Genomic DNA, 20,922 nt, shown 5'->3' with positions numbered 1-20,922 from the left:
ATCGCAACTTGCTGGACTTCCGTCTCCTTAGCGGGTGGGAGTTGTTGGTAGCTCAACAACTGACGCGTGTCGTTGGTAAGTAATCTCAGCTGTATCGTACCTTTGGTGAGGTTGCCCCATGCTAACTGGCCTGCCACTAATTTTTTGTAGAGACTCCGCCGGGAAACAAGGCTAGCCGTGACGCTTTTTCAAAAGCCATGGACCGCGCTAAAATCGACAACTTCCTTGAAGCCATGTATGCTTCCGGGATGGCGGCGCAGAAGACGGTGGTGGACCCAGTGACGCTGGCGCTGAGCCAGTTAGAGGTTCCTGTGGTGCTGCCAATGCCGCACCACTCCGATCTTGGTGGTGATGGGCCGCCTGTCGTTCAGGCGGGGACCGGTTGGGTGAGTGAGGCGGTGCCGCGGAAAGAGAGAGCGCCGGCCCTACGGCGCGGGGTGCCGAAGAAAGCAGTGCGCCCCACCGAGGGTGTTACCATAGCGGGGTTGGCGCCGCCGGCGGGGGGTTCGAGGCCTGCCGTTGCTGGGAGCACGCGGGTGCTTCAGCGAAAACGCCTTCAGCCCGGCTCGGGAGGGGAAGAGGAGGAAGTCGAGGCAGGCTCCGCCCGAGGCTCTTGCTGACGTGGCGAAAGAGGTGGGTACAAGCGGCTTGGACTCATTTGTCGCCTACGCCGAGTTCCTCAACGACGGTGAGCGGGACTTCCTGTATCACCTCTGTGAGCGGCTGGGGTTCGGCGGCTTGGAGGGGATTGTTCGGTCGACCGCCATCAGCGAATTGCCCTTCAGCACAGCCTTTGGGTACGTCGCCGTTGGGCTGCATGAAATGTTCCAGGCGGCGTCAAAACAACCCCTGGTTGAGCGGGAGATCCGGGAGGAGGTGGCGGGCCTACAGAGGGACTTGGGGAAGACCAAGGAACAGTTGGCTGACGTCGAGCGAAGCTTGACAAAGGCCGACTGCGATGCGGCAGACGCCCGTGGCAAGCTGAACGTTGCCATTGAGCGGCACTTGGAGCGGAACGAACAGTTCGCCAAGCTGGAGCAAGACATGTCCCTGCTGCGGGATCGGGTGGTCGCTAAGGAGAAGAAAGTTGAGATCCTTCAGCGGGAGTCCGCCACCAAACAGGCTGAGATCAAGCGGCTAAAGGGTGAAGTCGCTCGCCTAGAGGCTGAGGGGAGCCGTGCTGCAGCCGCTGCTGTTGAGTCATACAAGCAGTCAGCGGAGTATAAGAAGGCGCTGAAACACGGTGCGAAGGCCGGTGCCCTGGCCAATGTGGAGATGCTGCAGCAGAAGGGCGCCATCGACTGGGCGAAAGCGTCGATGCCGGTCGTGCATCCATCCAAGGAAGCTCCGCCGACAATAAGTACCGCTCCTACTGCCGCACCTGGTCACGTTGGAGCCTGCTCGGGTAGCGAGGAGAGCGGCGGAGTTCCAGAGGGCGACTCTCAGCGGACGCCTACGCAGTCCGAGGTGTCCCGTGCCGGGTTCTTGGTGGCCCACACCCGGGCGGATGGCACAATAGAGACCCCCAGTCCCACAGCCCGAGGGTCCGACCAGACGAGCCGCTCCCATCCGCCGCAGGCCGCCAGTGGAAATGCCGAAGGTAGCGGGGCCGACCTCGCCAACCCTGTCAACCCCGCTAACCCTTGAATAGGAGTAGGAAAGTTTTTGTAGCCGCTGAGGCGTAAATACTATGTAATTCAGTTTGGATATGAATAAAATTTTGGAATCCCAAGCCTCTATACTAGTTTTTCTTTTTGTTTGTGATAATGTGTGTGCCGCTAGAGGTCTTGACACTTGCTTTTGGTCATGAATGAAACACTAAAGGAATTAAAATTGGTCCAAGTGCACAATGTAGCAGACGTAGTCCGCTGACTGGCGTTGCCAGTTGCCCTCAGTGCTAGACTTGGTAACAATGGTTTGAATAATTCCTCGTTTCATTGATAGCTGTCTGAACAGCATTTACAAAAGCGGGGTCGTACCCGTTGGGTAGCTTCCCTTAGCTAAATGTTGAACAAAAATTTAGCTAAGTCAAGATGCTCTTGGGTAGCGGTATGACTATTTGTAGTAATACCGAAGGTGTTCGGTATTCCAAGGGTGGGTCGTTGTGACGCCATCCTTGTCCATTAAGTAGAAGGTGCCTGGGCTAACGACCTCTACAATTTTGTATGGACCTTCCCAAGTTGGGCGGAGTTTTGTTGGCGGTGGTATGACTTCTTTCATTACCCAGTCCCCCAGTTGGAGTTTGCGAGCTTTGACCCTGGCGTTGTAGAAACTTGATACCCGCCGCTTATTCTGGAGATTGCGCAAATGGGCTGCGTCTCGCTTTTCCTCTAGTAAATCCCTGTCGAGGTTAACGCCGTCGCTGTTAGTCTCGGGGCAGTAGCCTTCGACCCTAGCGGTAGGTTGGGTTACCTCGATAGGCAAGACAGCCTCAGTCCCGAACATCATACAAAAGGGGGTTTCACCTGTGGCGGAAGTTGGGGTTGTTCTGATGGCCCATAGAACTTCCGGGAGCTTCTCCGCCCACAAACCCTTGGCCTTGTCGAGCTTCTTCTGTAATAGTTTTTTGATTATCTTGTTTGCTGCTTCGACCTGGCCGTTTGTTTGGGGGTGAGCGACGGATGCGAAAATTCATCTTGGTGCCCAGGCTGGCGGTGAAAGAGATGAGTTCCTTATTGTTGAACTGTGTGCCATTGTCTGTGATGATTGCGTGCGGAACACCGTAGCGGCAGTAGATGTTCTTCCAGAGGAAGTGAATTACCTTGGCGGTAGTTATTGCCGTCAAAGGTTCCGCCTCTATCCATTTGCTGTTGTAGTCGATGGCGACAATGATGTATTTGAATTGTCCTTTGGCGGTTTGGAATTTTCCCATCAGGTCCAGGCCCCACGTTGACTGAATCCAGGGACTGACGATAACCGACAGAGGTTCTGCCGGGGCATGTGGAAGATCAGCGTATTGTTGGCATTTGTGACAAGATTTTGCTATTTGCCTGGTGTCATCACCGAGCGTAGGCCAAAAGTAGCCTTGTCGCATTGTGTGATTGGCCAAGGATCTGGCGCTTGAATGATTTCCGCATTCCCCGCCATGTATTGTTGCCAGCACGACCTTTCCCTCCTCTGGGGTTAGACAGCGGAGGTTGGGGTGAGTGGATCCTTGGCGGTAAAGTTTGCCGCTCTGCATATTGTAACTGGTTGCTCTCCACTGGAGCTGTCGCGCCTTGATCTTGTCCTCTGGCAATGTCCCGTTGCGCTTGTATTTAATAATTTCGTCCATCCAGCTAGGATTGGCCTCAATGTTGAAGATCTTCGCCAGGGTTTTTGTGATACTTGGCCTATCCAGAGACTCCACCCTTGTGTCCGCTGGACTCTGATGTGGTTGGGCGGTTGCCAGTCTTGCCAGCGAATCAGCCTTGGCGTTCTTTTCCCTGGGGATTTGTGTGATGGTGTGGAACTTGAATTTTTTTAGCAGCGTCTTGGCGTATCCTAAGTATGCCGCTAACTGCTGGTCCTTGGCCTGAAAGCTGTCGTTGACCTGGTTAACAACTAACTGAGAGTCGCTGAAGATGTTAACACTGTCGGCCACTATATCAATGGCGAGGAGTAGGCCGACAATGAGTGCCTCATATTCCGCCATGTTGTTAGAAGCTTTGAAGTTGAATTTCAACGCGTATTCGACACTAAGCCCCCCTGGTCCTGTTAAGATGATTCCGGCACCGCTGGCCTTGGCGGAAGCGGAACCGTCCACGTGTAGGTTCCAGTCTGATTGTTGGGGAGCCGGCTCCACAGCCGTAACCATTTCAGTTCCGGGTGGTACATCGATCTTGGTTTCGGGATGACGCTCGGTGAGCTCAGCAATGAAGTCTGCCACCGCCTGGCCCTTCATGGAGGTTCGTGGCTTGTAGTCTATGTCAAACTCACTGAGCTCAATGGCCCACTTGCTGAGGCGCCCAGAATGTTCAGGGTTCTGCATTACTTGTCTCAGCGGTTGATTGGTTAACACATGGATTGTATGGGCTTGGAAGTACTGGCGGAGGCACCTGGCGGGAACGATGAGTGCGAGAGCAAGCTGCTCCAATGGAGGATACCGTGTTTCTGCTCCATTCATGCCCCTACCGGCATAGAAAACTGGGTGCTCGTCCTGGCCCTCCCGCCGGACGATGGCGCAGCTCACCGCTGATTGAGATACCGCTAGGTAAATGTACAACGTTTCTCCTTGGACAGGAATGGAGAGGAGTGGAACTGCCGCCAGGTATTCCTTCAGGCCCTGGAACGCCGCCTGGCACTCTGGGTTCCAATCGATGACCTTCTTGTGGGTTGTTTTGAGGACTTTGAAAAATGGGGCTCACCTGTCGGTCAGTCTGGAGATGAATCGAGACAGGGCGGTTAGCTTGCCCTGGAGGCATTGGACGTGCACCTTCCATTCTGGGTCCTTCAGGTTGAGGATGGCTTGTACCTTGTCAGGGTTGGCCTCGATGCCCCGCTCACTGACAATATACCCCAGAAATTTGCTGGTGGTGACGCCAAAGAAACATTTTTCCGGGTTGAAGCGCATGCCGTAGGCCAAGAGGATGGTTATTATGATTTTCAGGTTTGCCACATGTCCGCTGGCCTTTATACTCTTGACCAACATGTCGTCTACATAGACCTCGATTATCTTGCCCAGATGTTCCGCAAACATGGCGTTCATCAGCCGCTGATAAGTTGCCCCTGCGTTCTTCAAACCGAAAGGCATCACATTGTAACAATACAAGCCTTTGTCGGTGGTGAAGGTGGTGCACTCCTGGTCGTCGGGATGCATCCTGATCTGGTTATAGCCTGAGAATGCATCCATCATGCTGAGGAGCTCGTGTCCAGCGGTTGCGTCGACGAGTTGATCGATGCGGGGTAGTGGGAAGCTGTCCTTCGGGCATGCTTTGTTAAGGTTTTTGAAGTCGACGCACATCCTCCACCTGCCGCTAGCCTTTTTGACCATAACCAGGTTGGAAATCCACTGGGGATAGATGACCTGGCGGATGAACCCAATGCCCTGGAGCTTGGTAACCTCTTCTCCTATAGCACGGTACTTCTCTTCGTCGAAGGCTCTGCATTTTTGTTTGATAGGATAGAAGGATGGTTTGATGCTTAACTTGTGTGTGATGATCTCAGGGGAGATGCCTGGCATGTCTGCATACGACCAGGCAAAGACCGTAGCATTGTCATGGAGGAATTGAGTGAGCTCCGCCGCCAGCTCTGGGTCTAATTGAGCGCTTATGCGGACTGTCCGCTCAGGGTGCTCGTCCGAGATGCTGACAACCCTCAGTGATGTTGCTAGGTTGACCGGCTCCTTCCTTACGTACTTCTTTTCGTCTTCTCTGGGGTCCTCAAAAATGTTTGGTGGCGGTGCCTGACTGCCTACCGCTAAGATCTCATGGCGGCGCATTGATTGTGCTATAGTAGTAGAATAACACTCACGTGCCAACTGTTGACTTCCCCTGACACAGCCTGTGCCGTTGGGTGTGGGGAACTTCATGAGCAGCATATACCCGGCGATGATGCACTTGAGTTTGTTGAGCGCTGGTCGACCAATGATGGCGTTGTATGAGCTGAAACAATCGACAACTATGAACTCCATATGTATTTCAGCCATACATGGACTAGTACCGATAACTAGCCGTATATAGTCAGAGCCCAGCGGTTGTGTGACGTCACCGGAGAAGCTGAGCAGTGGTTCATGGTCCTGGAGAAATTTTCTGTTCCGCTTAAGGTCGTTGTAACAACCACTTAATATAACGTTGACAGCGGAGCCGCTATCAACCAGGATTCTTCCCACCGACATTTTGCCGAGAATAGCGTCAATCAAGAAGGGATCGTCGTGGGGCAGATGTACTCCGCGTTCCTCCTCCTCTGAGAAGGTAATAGGCTCCCAACCAGACCTTGGGAGTTTGGCGGATCGCTCGTAGCAGATGTTGCAGACTTCCTTTGGGTGATTAGCTCGCGCATAGCACTTTCTAGCCCTGTGAGACATGTTGGTGATTGGAGCACCTCCGTCGATTGTGTTGATGCGGCCCATGGGCTCAATGTCGGCGATCACAGGTGGTGGTTGATGCACCTTGAACTGCTCAAGCTTGCCGTCACAGTATAAGGTCTCAATGGTTGTTTTGAGGGCGTTGCAGTTGCTGGTATTGTGATCGCTGTCCTCGTGGTATTTGCACCACCTGCCGATGTTTCTTGGCTTTCCTGTTTTTGGGTATTTTCCGGGGGGCGGCGGTGGGATCTGATCCTTGTACTGATTGTATATCTCTTCATAAGAAGCCGTGAGGACTGTAAATACTGCATACCGCTGGGAAGACTCTTTATGTTTGTTGCGGTTGTCCCCATGGGATGGGTGGTTTCCCTTGTAGTATTGGACCTTTTGCCGCTTTGTTTGGTACTGACCCTGCTGCCACTCCCTCTTCTTGTCAGTTGGCGGTGTGGAGGTTTTATTAGAGGTCCCCTGCTGACTGGAGGAGGGTTGTGTCGACTTTGGTAGCGCCGCTGGTGGCGGTGCGTTTTCCCCATATGTGATGAATTCTGCTTGGGCATGAATGACCGCCTCACTCATGAGGTGGTCGTATACTGCATTTGGGTGATTGTAGTTGAGGTGATAGAGAAATGGCCCTTTGAGGAGTCCCTGCTTAAAAGCCGCCGAAGCCATTGTTTTATCAAGATCACGGCACTGAGATGCTGCCGCTCGCCACCTTGTGACGAATGCCTTCAGTGTCTCCTCCGTACCCTGCTTGACGTTGAACAGCTGGCTTGTGTTGTGGTGCCCGGCGGACAGTAGGATGAACCGGGAAAGGAAAGTGTGCGACAATGCCTGGAATGAGTCAATGGACCCCGGCGGGCATTCGAAGAACCAATTCAATGCATCATTGTCCAGCGTTTCGCTGAACAAGTGGCACAGGGTGGCATCATCAAATCCCTTGTTGTTGGTGACCTTCTTGAAGGTGTCCATATGGACGAAGGGATCAGTCTTACCGCTGTAATGTGACATTTTTGGAGTCTTTGCATACGCCGGTCTGACGGCCAGCAAAATTGCAGCGGTAAATGGTCCTGGCCTGGACGCGAAAAGTGGATTTGAAGCTGGTGCTAGGGTGCCTGATTCCGCCCGGGTTAACCTTTGTTCCAACTGCTGCATCCTTTCCAGTATTTGAGCGGTTGCATCGCCGGTGGGGTCTAGCCGGGTACTCCGTTGAACTGATCCTCCCCTGGGAGCGGGTGGGTTCCCCTCTGTTCTCGCCTGAGGTCTCGAGCGGTGGGTGTGTAGTGATGACTCCGCCTCCTGTTCCAACATTAACTGGGGTACAGGGGGTGGTCCCATTCCCGCTAGCTCTGGTGGGTGCAGCGGGACCTGAAGATGCACGACTGGTGCTGGTATCAATGCTCCGGTACCAGGTCGACTGTGCCTGGTGCTTCGTGACTGCTCGCTTCGCGCCGGGTTGGCGGTGGCTTCCAGCGTTTTCTTTAACTCATCAAAGCGGGACACAAGCGTGGCCACCTGCCTTTGGGCCTCGGCCTTTTCCTTGCGTTCCTGTTCACTCTCCCTGTTCGCTTTGTGAAGATCCGCCAGTGCCAGCTCATATAGAGAGGCGAGGTCTTGGCCTGGCGGGCGGCTGCTACTTGGGTTCGTCTCACCGCCGGGGTTGACCGGGGTGGTGAATAACGCGCGGTTGATGCCTACCGCTGGGTTGGGGAATGGCGGATTGATCTGCCTGCTCTTCAGCGTTTCCCCTGCTGTCGTTAGTCATGGTGATTGTGGCGGGATGACCTTTTGTTCAAGGCTTCCCACAGACGGCGCCAATGTTAATGCTCAAGTCCGGCGGTAGCCGATTCCTTGTTTAACGCGGGTCCGGTGAGCGGACCGCTACTCTGAAGATTAGATGGTTCCTGTTTGCTGCAACACGATAGATAGGGCGTCAGAGGGAGACCGCGTTGGGCGGTCTTCACTGCTCCGGATGCCTAAGTCAGTCACTGTATATGGATAGCATAACAATAAATGAGTAGTAATTGCGTAATTAATGAGGAGAAAGGAGAGAACCTTTTATAGTTGAGGAAGAGGTTGATCTTCCTCTTGTTTCCGATGTGGGACTGATATGCTTCGATTCCCAGCGTCTGGACCTTCTGATGCTATCTTGACGCGCACGTGGCGGCGCGTCAGCGGTGATCTGGGGGCGGTCCAGGGCTTAAGCGGTAGCCTGCCTGGCCGTGCCTTCGCAGGTCATCCCTTTGGTGGGAGTCGGTACCTCTGGCGGTACAATGAGCGTGGCTCATTATAGCTAATTATGCTCGTTCTGGCACATGTAGGTACAGAATGCTTTTCCTACATCATATTATCCCTCGGAAATAAAATATATTTTGACAGAACATTTCCGACGACCATTTTATGTGGTCGAAAGAGGAGTTTTTTTGCGAGGGCAATTATGTGCCGTCGGAAATTTTCGTCGGAAATGAGGAATTTTGTTGTAGTGATTTCTAGAGCTCTACGCCTTTAGCTCATGTTTTGGTAGCCCTGGTAAGGTATTAATTCATGAGTTAGAGAGTTCATATTTGTCTTAACCGAAAATGTGAATACCTTCAAGGAAATTCGGCTTAGTGGCCTTGACCGGCATTAAGTATGGGATTTGGTTCTCATGAAGATATGTTTGTTTGCTTGAAATGTGTTCGTTGCATTGAAATTGCTAAAGAGTGATCCCTAGTACCCAAAATCTATCTCTCTTTTATTTTTCTTCATTTTTAATTGTTGTTGTTCATTTAGTTTTTGGCTTAGTCTTTTGGAAAATTACAATTACAATTTCAAATGACAATTTCTATCTCATTGTAAATAGCCATCACTAGGCTCTTAGTTTTGATTAGGTTTTGGTGAAAATCAAAGCCGAGCATTGCTATGGCTTAGTGCCTTAGATTAACATTTTTATTTATTTTCTTTTCTTTTTCCTTTTATTTGCTTAGTGACTTTAGTTCCGACCACCCAAGGATTGTGGGTTAGCCACTAATCCCCGTGGTACGATAAACTTTGGGCATAATATTTCCCTATCTTGACAATGATACGTACGCTTGCGTAAATGTGTATCAAGTCATCTAGCTATTAAATCCAATAAAGTTACGAGAGAAGTTCTCCTGGATTTAAACACATATTGGTTTTATCACGACATGATAGGTCATCCTGGTCATGATATGATGATCCGTCTACTAAAGACTTCACATGGACATCATTTCTTTCGAGCGAAACGAAGCATGAATCAAAAGTTGATTTCTGAACTAAGTGCGACCGACGTAGCTGCCTAGGGCACCGCCTCTGTCCACCACCAGCCTAGGGCTGGCGCAGTCCCTATCCATAACGCCATGGATAGAGTCCATCATGTTGATGGTGCCCCAGGTGATGTTGCAATCACCAACTTGCTTCAAATAGCGTTTTAGATGCTCAGGCCTAACCAAAATACTTGAGCCTAGCCAGGACGTGCTAACTGTTGAGCAAGCTCAAGCTTTGGAAGCAAATAGAGCAGCCTTAGAGGCAAATAAGGCGAAAGCCATCATTCTAATGACTCGTCATATGGATGATTCGCTCCAGTACGAGTGTATGAATGAAGAAGACCCCAGAAAGCTGCATGTGGGTCTCACTCGAAGATAGATTTGGCAACGTCTATGACTCCCTGCTTCTTGACCTAGAAGTGAGATGGCATAGCCTCCGTTTCTGTGATTTCAAGTCAGTTCTTGACTACAACTCGGAAGCACTTTGCATTAAATCCTTAATGGAATTCTGTGGTAAAGAGATCACAAATGCGATGTTAATTGAGAAGACTCTCTCTACTTTCCCCGTCTCTGCATTGATGGTTGCTAAGAACTATCGAATCGATGTTACTACAAGATGAATCACAAGGTTTCATGAGCTCATTGGAGCTATGAATGTCGCTGAAAAGCATGACAACATCCTTGTGAAGAACTATAATTCGAGATCCGTGGGAACATAGCATATTCTAGAATCCAATTATAGTCACGCCCTTAAGAGAAGGCGGCAAGAGCGAAACCCTAACCTTAGGGATACTTCTGGACTTTTTGGTCCATATAATCGCTCTACTTGGGAAGGTAATAGCAAAAATAGGCGAACACAGAACCGAAGAGGTTAACGTGGAAAGAGAGAAGGAGGCAACGCCTCTGGCCATGTTGGTGGCGCCACCAACACTAAGAGCCATCTGAATGACGCTTTCAAAGCGCCTCAATCAATGGAGTTTGAGAAAAGAGATGTATGTTCTCGATGTGGAGTGTCTGATCATTGGGCACACATTTGTAGAGCTCGTGAAGAAATCGTCACCGCCCACAAAGAATATTGTGAAACAAGAGAAGCTCACTCTATGGAACAAGATGATCTAGAGTGAAGGGTTGAAGACTACAAATCTGGCTGGGATCAATAGATTGCCAATTCTGTTTAAGTCTTTGTTTTTCCAAGAGATGTAATAGGCAATTGCCATATATTTTTGTTGTAAATGCCAATAGTTTAGTTTTTCTTCAAAGTAGGCTCACTCAAAGTAAGTGTGATGTCTAGGAAGGTTATGAGATTAGTGGTACTTAAGCGAGCCTTGCTCCACCGACATCTCTCTACTCACCTGGTCACATTTATTTTGGAATTACCGAAAGAAGTTCGACGACTACCATTGTTTTGCATTAGCTATCATTTTGGATTAGATTTTGTTTAGTCAAAGAGACAATGATGTAACTCTGTTGGTTTATGAATAAAATTTCGAGTTCCTTATGACTCCATTTTGATTCTGAGCATATGACTTTTGTGACTACGATGGCTGGGTCATCAGTATTAATTCAAGGTCAAGGAATAGACCAAGTTCCACTTGCCAAATGGCACCTTAATTACTGTCATAGAAACTCTTTACGCTCCTAAGGCCAATCGCACCTATGAATAGCCAACGGATTCCATGCGAAAACGCATGTAGAGAACGGAAATGAGTTCCTTAACAATACCTCTAATGATTGCGAACAAAGGCGCATCTTAGAGAAGTTTATGTGTCTCTCTAGTGGATTCTATGTCACTATTCGAGCAATTAATCCAATAAAGTTATGAGAGAAGATCTCTTGGATTTAGACACATATTGGCTTTGTCACGACAGGATAGATCATCCTAGTTATGATATGATGATCCGTCTACTAAAGACTTCACATGGACATCATTCCTTTCGAGAGAAATGAAGCATGAATCAAAAAAGTTGATTTCTGGACTAAGTGTGACCGACGCAGCTGCCTAGGGCACCGCATCCGTCCACCACCAGCCTAGGGCTAGCGCAGTCCCTATCCATGACTCCATGGATGGCGTCCATCATGGTGATGGTGCTCTAGGTGGTGTTGCAATCATCAACTTGCATCAAATAGCGTTTCAGACGCTCAGGCCCAACCAAAATTGGTTGATTCTAAAGCCTCTTGCTCGTTTTACAAAGCCCGTTCCTTAGGGAAATTAGGACTGAGACCGTCCTATGCAAAGGATATGAAAATACTCATTATGTTCTTACATAGAATCCATGGAGATTCTATGGACTGATTCAACCAACTTGCGGATGTTTAAATATCTCATGATATTGGTTGATATGCAAACACGCTGGTCACGTATTTTGCCATTAATTGTCCACTTGTAATGCTGCTTATGCTACACTCCTAGCAAATATCATATGACAACGAGCTCAATCCCCGGATCATCCTATTCCGTCAATTGGACTTAACAATGCTAGCGAGTTTACATTGAAGACTTTCGATGGTTATTGCATTGGGACTGATGTTGGACATCACATTCCCATGAACACACCCAAATGGTCTCGCGAAAATGTCTACGATGGTAGTCCGGACATTGGTAATGCGCTCCAATCTCCTTATATCCGCTTGAGGTGATAAAATATCGCATGCAGCTATGCTAATTCGTCTACGACCCACCGCTACTCAATCTACCTTTGCGTTATAGCTAGTGACTGGGTACAAGTATCGTACTTACGCATTTTTGAGTGTGCCATTTATGTGCCAATTGCGCCACCACAACGCTCTATGATGGGTCCGTACAGACGAATGGGCAACTATGTTGGATTTGAGACTCTAACAATCTTCCGGCACTTAATGCCCTTGCAAGGCGATCTCCTTACTGCTAGATTTGTGGGTTGTCACTTTGATGAGACAGTCTTCCCGTCGTTAGGGGGAGATAAGAACACGGATGTTCAGCAGGAACGACAGGAATTGTCGTGGCCTGTCCCCACTATGTCTCATCTCAATCCGTACTAAAGTGACGAGTTCACACATCTGCTGCAAATATGCCTGCAAGGAAGTACGTCCCTACAAGAGGACGTAGCGCCACCCTACACGGAGGTAGGCATAGCGCTAACGCCAAAGAGAGTGGCACTCTGGCATTACAGGCCATGACCCCAGCTAGGATGCGTGGGAGGCCTGTGGGTTCAAAGGATGCTTTGGCACACTCCAATCCTTTGATCATCGACACTCAAAATCCGTCTCATGAGAATCTTCCAGGTTATGGTTATCGTTGGGGGACGCCTCAACGTCAGAACCTATTCCTGAGAATATAGAGTTCTATGAAAATTACACTAGTGTACATGAGAAGTGGGATAGAAACTCCATCATAATTGATGATGTAGTTGCACATTTCATTGTGCATAAGTTTGTTGAGTCAGATGATATCGAACCACACTCCGTTGATGAATGAATGCCAACGTAGAGAGATTTGGCCTAAATGGAAAGATGCGATCCAGGTTAAGTTGGATTCTCTAACGAAAAAGAAAGTTTTCGAGCCAGTGATGCCAACACCTCCTAACATAAAACCTATTGACTAACGGGTCTTCGTTAGAAAGGGTGATGAGAAGAAGAGATGGCAATCTCGCCTTATGGCGTAAGGCTTCTCACAAAACGCCTTGGAATCGACTACGACGAGACATATTCTCTCGTAATGGATGTCATTGCACTCCACTACCCTGTCAGTTTGGTAATTTCTGAATAACTGAACATGCAGCTTACAAATGTAGTCACTACGTATCTCTATAGGGATCTAGACACGGAATATATATGAAGGTTTATGATGAACTTCATTTACCCAAGTCAAGTGCCTCTAGACCACGGAGCGAGTTTACAAAGATGTTGAAACGCTTGCTAAAATGACTACTTGATTGGGAAGGGATATGTCCACGCATTTCCATAACAAGTTTCGGATTCCATCACGGTTCATGTTGGACATGATCTTTATTATAAGCCCTTAGAGAGTTAAGGGAAATCGCTGAACACTTCAAATCCGAGTTTGAGATGAAGGATTTTGGGAGAACACGATTATGCCTCAGTTTGGAACTTGAGTATCGTGTTGATAGATGCTTAGGCATTTTGACAAGGTCAAACCTTCAAGCACCCCCATAATCGTCCTTAGTCTTGATCCTGAAAAGGATTCTCTTCGTCTAAAGGATGATGACGAAGATGTGCTAGAGGCAGAAGTGCCTTACACAATAGGCGCATTATTGTACTTATCCCAATGCACAAGACCGGACATCTCATATGTTGTGAACTTGTTAGCTAGATATAGCTCTGCGCCAACGCGACGCCATTGGATTGGTGTAAAAGATATCTTTCGATATTTGAGATGTATGATTGATATGGGCTTGCTCTATCCCTACAAAGAGATGATGGATTCGGACCCATCACACACCAGGTACGCCGCCAACACTGGCCTGCGTCCACTACCCCCATCCCAAAACGACATGTGTTTTGGAAGGTTTTGCTGATATTGGGTATCTCTCTGACCCACACAAAGGTCATTCCCAATCCGGTCAAGTGTTCACCATGGGAAAAGACCGTGACATCTTGGAGGTCTACAGAATAGACCCTAGTCGCTATATCTTCGAACAATGTAGAGATCATTGCTCTTCACGAAGTGGTTCGTGAATGTATATGGATTGGATCCATAATTACGCATGTTCGAACAATTGTGGTTTGAAGTCTACCACAAATGAGCCTACGAGCATTTAGGATAATGCTACTTGTTTTGAACAAATGAGGCAAGGCTACATCAAAAGCGATAACACCAAGCATAATCAGCAACAACAGACTCTCCTCGAGATCAAAGTGAACTAGGTTCGATCTAAGGACAATGAGGCAGACTTGTTTACTAAGTCATTGCCCAAATCCACGTTCGAGAAACATGTGGCAAGTATTGGCTTGCTGAAATTATCTAAACTCCCATGATCGTAGTCATCAGGGGGAGGCACAGACATCAGGGGGAGATGTCTACATGTTCACCTCGAAACGTGAAGGGTGTGTTGTGCTCTTTTTCCCCTTCGACCGAGGTTATTTTTGTCCCACTGGGTTTTTGTTACTCGGCAAGGTTTTTAACGAGGCAACGAGAGAAGCACCGCGTTTGGACAACACAAGGGGGAGTGTTTAAGGATATCTCTATTTGTGTTTAATCCAAACTCTAGGTTACTTGACCTAGTGGTAATAGGGTTCAATTAGAAGAATCTAGAGATTCTCTTTCCTTGTATGATTCTAACTCTATGCATTGTAATCCTCTATATATAGAGGCCCCTATTATCAATGAGAATACACAGCGATTATCTCTCAATTTCTGATTCCCTAAAACAGTTGTCTAATTATTACCATTGTTGTTGAATATGAATTATTAATACTATGTATATGTCAAAAAAATACTATGTATATGTCATGTTTACTTATTCAATATATTAATTATGTTGATAGCTTTAAATTGAATGGTGGTAAAAAAATAAAGTAGATAAAGTTGTATTAATATTCTATTCCACCTCTCAGAGAGAAAAGAACTCGAGTCAAAATGTTGAATAGCATGGCGATATAATTATACGAAACTTTTAAGATTTTATCAAAAGAGGATAAATCTGGAAAACTACTATGAACGATAAAAAGTGAACAAAAATAAAAATAAATAAATAACCTACTTTTTTTCTATTAGAAAATCTGTTTTTAAATTTTTGTTATAAGTTATTGTTTATTGACTATTTCACATTCTCATGAGAAAAAACGAAAAGACTGAAAGCCAAATGAGACGCACGGCTAGTATATATATAGTAATGTTCACACGATCATCGATGACCAAAGATTTTAGTCACCCACCCTTCCTTGAATTTAATATCAAGGGTTGAGATTAAAAGAATTGATTAATTTTAAGTGTTTTAATCCTTGAAATTAAATCTAAATTGTGAGTGACCACAAAAATTTTTGGTCACCTAGTGACTATGTGATCATCTTAGTGTTTTAATCTTAATCCTTGAAATTAAATCTAAATAGTGAGTAACCACAAAAATTTTTGGTCACCTAGTGACTATGTGATCATCTTGTACACACACACACACAGATATATATATATATATATATATATATATATATATGTATGAATGTATGTATAAATACACACACACACACGTGTGTGTGTATTATTATAAAGCAAAGTGCTCAGACTTCACCAAAAATTAGATAATTCAAAGGATTAATTCCAGATTACCCACTTCAACTTTGGGACAATCTTCATTTTAGTCCCTGTTCTTTTAATTTCATCAGCTATACCCCTGTGCTTCCAAAATTAATCAACCGTGTCCGATTTTGTTAATTCCGTCCAAAGATTCCGTCAACTGATGACGTGGCAGGAGGGGGGATGCAGAAACGGGCCCACAAGAAGGGCTAAAATGGACAATTTATATTTTTTACCAACAAAAGTAAAAAACATCCTACTATTCAAATACAACCGAACTTTTGTCTCTCCAAAAAGCTTCCTCTATTACATAATCAAATAAAAGGAAGAAAACTTCATCTTTTGTGGGTTAAACTGGGCATATGAACACTGCACTATTGTAATAAAACCAAAGATAGAGTTTAAAAAGTAGTAAAATAACACAACCTGCTCTTCATTAATAATAGGAGTAATACTGACATTGTCTTAAGAATTAGCAGCCAATAAGATGCATTTCACTGTTTCGCATCAAAACAACAACAAAAAAGTTGGAAATAGTTGCTTTGTCCAGATTAGCTCTAATCATCATAACAAAAGATTAGACCCAGCAACCTTGTGACACAGCACAAGGTTGCACAAAATAATGCAACATTTCATCAATCAATATAAAATAACCTGGCTTGCTAATCTCAGCCTCCTAGGTCTATTTTCATGCCTCCTTTCCAGCTCTAATCCTCTGTGATGATCTTGTTGGTGTTGAAGACTTTGCAGAGGTAGAAGCTTTACTGTTTGCTCTAGCAGCTTGTGTAGTGGTTGAAGCAGTGCTCGACTTTGTTGTTGCTTAGCAGTGGTTGTTTTTGCAGCAGCAAAAGCTGCTGCCTTATGTGCATCCCTCTTATTCTACAATGAGACATTAAAGCACCAATTAGAAACCTTGCATTTTCAGCAGCAACTACAATTTATAGAAACCACAATAACCAAAATATAGAATAATTCCAACACACAGTCCCAACAAATTACCTTCATCTTTTCTGCTTTCTGTAAAACTTTGTCCCTAAGCTCAATCTTTGTCAGAGGAGGCTTTTTGGTACCCTTAGCCTACATTCAAAAGTACAGTTGTCAAATTATAAATATAATGCAAATTGAACCATAGAATGCAAACATATCCTGAACTTTAAATACCTTGAATTGATTAGTGGTGTCCTTTCCACTGTCTAGCTTCCTCTTTTTGCTTATCTTCTCCTTAGGTGGCAAGTGCCTATGACAGGTCTTGACATTGTGCCCCAAAATCCCACATCTGCTACACTTCAATGATTTCTGGACCCTTCCGAGCTTTGTTCCCTCAGTAGCTTTCTCTGAAGCATCCTTAATTCTCTTGGTTTTTGGCCTACCAGGCTGTCTGTTATACTGAGGAGGAAGAATTGCAGCATCATTAGACCGTTCCCAAAGATCCATTCCATTTACAGGGCTGATGGTGTTTGAGTAAGTGGCCAAGTATGTCTTTGTCCAGTAGCAAGGGTGTACATAATCCTCAGGTTTTTCCCTCATGAAGTGGATGAGGGATCCCACTCAAATCCCATCTCCTACAAGCACAACTCCTCCTCTCAATATCAACTATATATCTAGCTCCTCCAATACTTTCCACTTCGATTTTTGGGCTACCTGAACCATATGGAATGCAGTCTGTGGCAGCTTTCACTTTGTTCTTCTCCAGTATTTCTCTTGGTTTGGGGCAGATTGGATCTTGAACCTTCATCATCTTGTCCCTCCTAATGTGAATCCTCTTCATCAACTTGATCCTTATTTCCTCAAACATGCTGATAACAGGTTTGACTCTTGCAGGCAGTATGAAGGCATTAAAGCTTTCACTGAGGTTGTTGAGCAGAATGTCACATTTAAGCACTGTGTTGAAATGTGACCTAGACCAGTGCTTTGCTGGTCTTTCAGGCTCTACAAAACACATAACATTGGTAGTTAATGTAATCCAAAAATTTAATGACAAGAATATAAAGTGAAGTGAAGTGACAGTAAAGAAAGCATTACAAACTTGTTAGATAGTTATAAGCCCCTGGCTCCATTTGGTTCATTAGGACCATTTCCTTGGTAAAGTAAGCCAATGTGGTTGACTTAGCAATAGCCCATAGTTGGTCCTTCAATGCTTTCCCTGGAAACTTCTTGTTGAAATTCGTCCATAAATGCCTAACACAGAACCTGTGCTCTGCACTTGGCAAAACCACCTCAAATGCTGGTAGCAGGCCCTTTTGCTTATCAGATATAAAGGTCCACCCAGCTCCATCACTCTTAATGTCCAAGTCATTAGCCAACAACTCTAGAAACCATATCCAACTATCCTTACACTCCTGCTCCACCATTGCATAACCCACTACCCAAGTACTATTGTTAGCATCCACTCCAACAGCTGACAAAAGCTGGCCTCCATAAGGACTCTTCAGATGACAACCATCTAGTCCTATCAATGACCTACAACCTGCTTTAAATCCCATCTTCAGTGCACCAAGACACACATACATCCTCTTGAAAACTGGTTGATGGCCAGGGTTGTTGAAGTCGCACTTAATGTCCACAGTCGTGTTTGGATCAACCCTCTTCAACTCTGTTGTGTAGTCCTTGACCCTGGAATACTGTTCTGCATGTGAGCGCTCAAGTATACTCAATGCAGCCTTCTTGGTTCTATATGCTTGCTGAATTGAGACTCTTGCCTGCACTTTTGCTGACATAGTTTGGGCTAGAGAATCTGTGGCACAAAAATGGGAGAAGGCATTAGTTGTAAATAAAGCTTAGTAGTCATGGCATTGAAATAAATTGATCAGTCTTAGAGAAATAACCTGTAGACCAATCAGGGTTGAGCTTTATCTGATCAATAAACTTTTCAGTCAGATAAGGGGTCCTAACCATGCTATTATCTAGCACTCTTGCACAGTTGTGTTCAGTATTGTATGTCTTGATCATTATAGTGTCTTCATGCTGCATCTTAGAGGCATACAGCTCGAAAGGGCAGTTTTCTGCTTTACAAATCACCCTAACTCTTACTCTATCACTCTTCACAAACATAGCCTCCCAACCCTTTTTTATTGCCTTTTCTCTTACAGCAGCTCTCAGTATCTTAGCAGATGCAAACCTCATACCCTTACAAAACTGAGGGTTCCCCATGTCTGTCTTGGGGTTGAACTCTGGAAACCTCTGCATATCATCTCCCTCATCATCTGAGTTTGCTTCATGTCCAATCCCCTCTTCATCAGAATCCATAGCCCCATACATTGGCTCATTATCTTCAACCTCTATGTTCTCATCTATATCAACATTTGTTCCAACACTAGCTTGCTTTTTCTTCTTTCCCTTCCTTTTTGCAGCACTTGTTCCTACAGATGCAGTAGCTTCCTCATGATTCTCAACAGTCTCTTCATTCTCTTCACATTCCACATAATCCAACCAGTCATCATCAACACCATAGTTAGCATAGTCTTCATCATCCCTACATGGTTCATAGTCTGCATCTTCACTAGCATCATCTTCACTGATCACATCTATGTCTACTAAGCCTTCAAAAATCTCAGCTTTATAATCTTCTTGTTCTTGCTCAAAATCAACTTTCTGTTTACCTTTGTCTTTGCTGTCACACACTGGAGCCTTGCTTGCTTGAGTTGGAACCTCTTCTTCCACCTCTCTAATCACAATTCCCACTGCCTTTTTTTTGTTTACACATACTTTAACCCTTCTCCCTAACTTTGGATCTCCTTTCAAAACTTCAGGGTTCTTTTTAGGTGAATCTGGCAACTCTTCGATCTTTACAGAGCATTTCCTCCTTGGTGAATCATGAAGTTCTTCAATCAACACCCCTGATGAACCAACTTGACTATACCCCCATGCAGTTGGTTCATTATCAAACATCTCTACATCATCTGTATCAGATTGGTAGTCACCATGAAGATCTAAATTATCTAAGTAGATAACTACCAACCTGATTTGAGGTACACAACAACACATTTGTATGGCATCAAAGTCTGTGGAAAGCTTGGTCAGAGCATCATCTTCACTCCCTATTGAATACCAGTAGTCTATCCTCTTTCCAGCATACGCAGGGTCTACCCCTCTCACCATAGAATCCACCTCAATTAGGGACATCTTGTCCTTGTCCACATTATCATAGTAGCTGATCTTTCCTCCTACATATTTATTCTCCCTAATAATTCCACCATGGTACATCTTGATTGTGAATAACTCAGGATGCACTGCAGGACAAACATAAATTGACAGTTAGCATCCTTATCCAAACTTTAACCCGACAACACTAAAAGCCATTTATTCCGTAAACAACAACAAAAATATAGTCCTTTTGGACCACAATAGCACATCTTTGATAGACAGAATATTAAATAGAACAAGACACAAACAGTAGTATTTTAGCTACCCTGTTTGGTCCACATGCAGATAGCTAGGCAGCAGTGATATTTCATACTTTAATGGATCCTATTTTAATCACAATTTCCCTAAGTAATAAACACAAGAAGACAAACTTTCAATAAAGAAACCCTACATCCCACCAAACCCAGATTCAATATATACATATATAAACCAAAGTGTAGAGCCACTAACACAAACATCACCAAGTATGAATCCTACTTTAATAAAGAAACTTTAACACAATTTCGGTAAGTAATGAACACAAGAATACAAACTTTTAATAAAGAAACCTACATCCCACCAACCCAGATTCAATATATACATATATAAACCAAAGTGTAGAGCCACTAACACAAACATCACTAAGTATGCATCTTACTTTAATCACAAGTTCGGTAAGTAATGAACACAAGAATACAAATTATTAATAAAGAAACCCTACATCCCCAGATTCAATATATACAGATATAAACCAAAGTGCAGAGCCACTAACACAAACATCACCCCAGGCATAACTCGAAACCACCAAAATAATAAGCTCCTAAACCCTACATCTCATTGTTCATCGAAACCCCCAAATGAAAATTTTTGAAATCCTCAAAACCCAACATTCAAAACCAAAGTTCTAAAATATGAAACCTTAAATCTCAACCCTTATCAACCCAGCTAAACCGAAACCCACCGTAATTGGGGATTTCATCACCTCCTTCTTCCGTTCTCGGTACCCACTCTTCAATCTCATTACCAGCCATGTGCTTTCAACCTCAAACTAGAGATTGGGATAGGTAGTCTGAAGATGGAGCTATAATGGAAGACGAAATCCAGGTTCAGTTGGGTTTTCAAATTTTCAGGACCGTAATGGGACCGTAATGGATAGGAGTCAAGAATTTAGACTGAATTAGTGGTAATGGGAGCGTAATGGATAAGAGTTTAGGTTTTTGGGGATGGACGCAGAGCTGGGGGGGGGGGTGAAAACTTTTCTGGGGATGCATGCCAAAAGGAGGGAAAATAGTCTAAAAGGGTAT

The 20,922-nt window shown here is 45.5% G+C and overlaps 2 protein-coding genes across 4 annotated transcripts in view; both read right to left on the bottom strand.

Annotated features, from left to right (window-relative positions):
- LOC112189518 ((13S,14R)-1,13-dihydroxy-N-methylcanadine 13-O-acetyltransferase AT1-like) overlaps positions 1–20,922 on the bottom strand; it is a 36,443-nt gene that overhangs the window by 14,539 nt on the left and 982 nt on the right. The gene's annotated exons all lie outside the window — the stretch shown is intronic.
- On the bottom strand, positions 15,897–20,800 carry LOC112189508. Of its 3 annotated transcripts, none has more exons than XM_040515168.1 (6): positions 20,580–20,798; positions 18,322–19,725; positions 17,523–18,230; positions 16,658–17,425; positions 16,496–16,573; positions 15,897–16,375 (listed from the first exon to the last, which is right to left on the bottom strand). In XM_040515168.1, the coding sequence occupies exons 1-4, from the start codon at positions 20,647–20,649 to the stop codon at positions 17,007–17,009; spliced, it is 2,601 nt and encodes an 866-aa protein (XP_040371102.1). In that variant the 5' UTR covers positions 20,650–20,798; the 3' UTR covers positions 15,897–16,375; positions 16,496–16,573; positions 16,658–17,006. The 3 variants fall into 3 exon arrangements, with proteins under 3 accessions (XP_040371102.1, XP_024184621.1, XP_040371139.1); XM_024328853.2 differs by lacking the exon at positions 20,580–20,798 and adding an exon at positions 19,906–20,202; XM_040515205.1 differs by lacking the exons at positions 15,897–16,375; positions 16,496–16,573 and having other exon boundaries at positions 17,294–17,425; positions 17,519–18,230; positions 20,580–20,800.

The sequence above is a fragment of the Rosa chinensis genome, chromosome 1, assembly GCF_002994745.2.
Source record: "Rosa chinensis cultivar Old Blush chromosome 1, RchiOBHm-V2, whole genome shotgun sequence".
In the NCBI taxonomy this organism is placed as follows: domain Eukaryota; kingdom Viridiplantae; phylum Streptophyta; class Magnoliopsida; order Rosales; family Rosaceae; genus Rosa; species Rosa chinensis.
Note: the sequence above shows the minus strand (reverse complement) of the source record. Positions and strands in the feature narration are given on the sequence as shown.

Excerpts from the sequence above, each read along its gene's own strand:
- LOC112189508 (XM_040515168.1), bottom strand. The coding sequence starts at position 20,649 with ATGGCTGGTAATGAGATTGAAGAGTGGGTACCGAGAACGGAAGAAGGA. Across the intron at positions 18,231-18,321 it reads CAACCCTGATTGGTCTACAG|ATTCTCTAGCCCAAACTATG; the intron begins GTTATTTCTCTA and ends TTTGTGCCACAG. Across the intron at positions 17,426-17,522 it reads GGCTTATAACTATCTAACAA|AGCCTGAAAGACCAGCAAAG; the intron begins GTTTGTAATGCT and ends TGTGTTTTGTAG.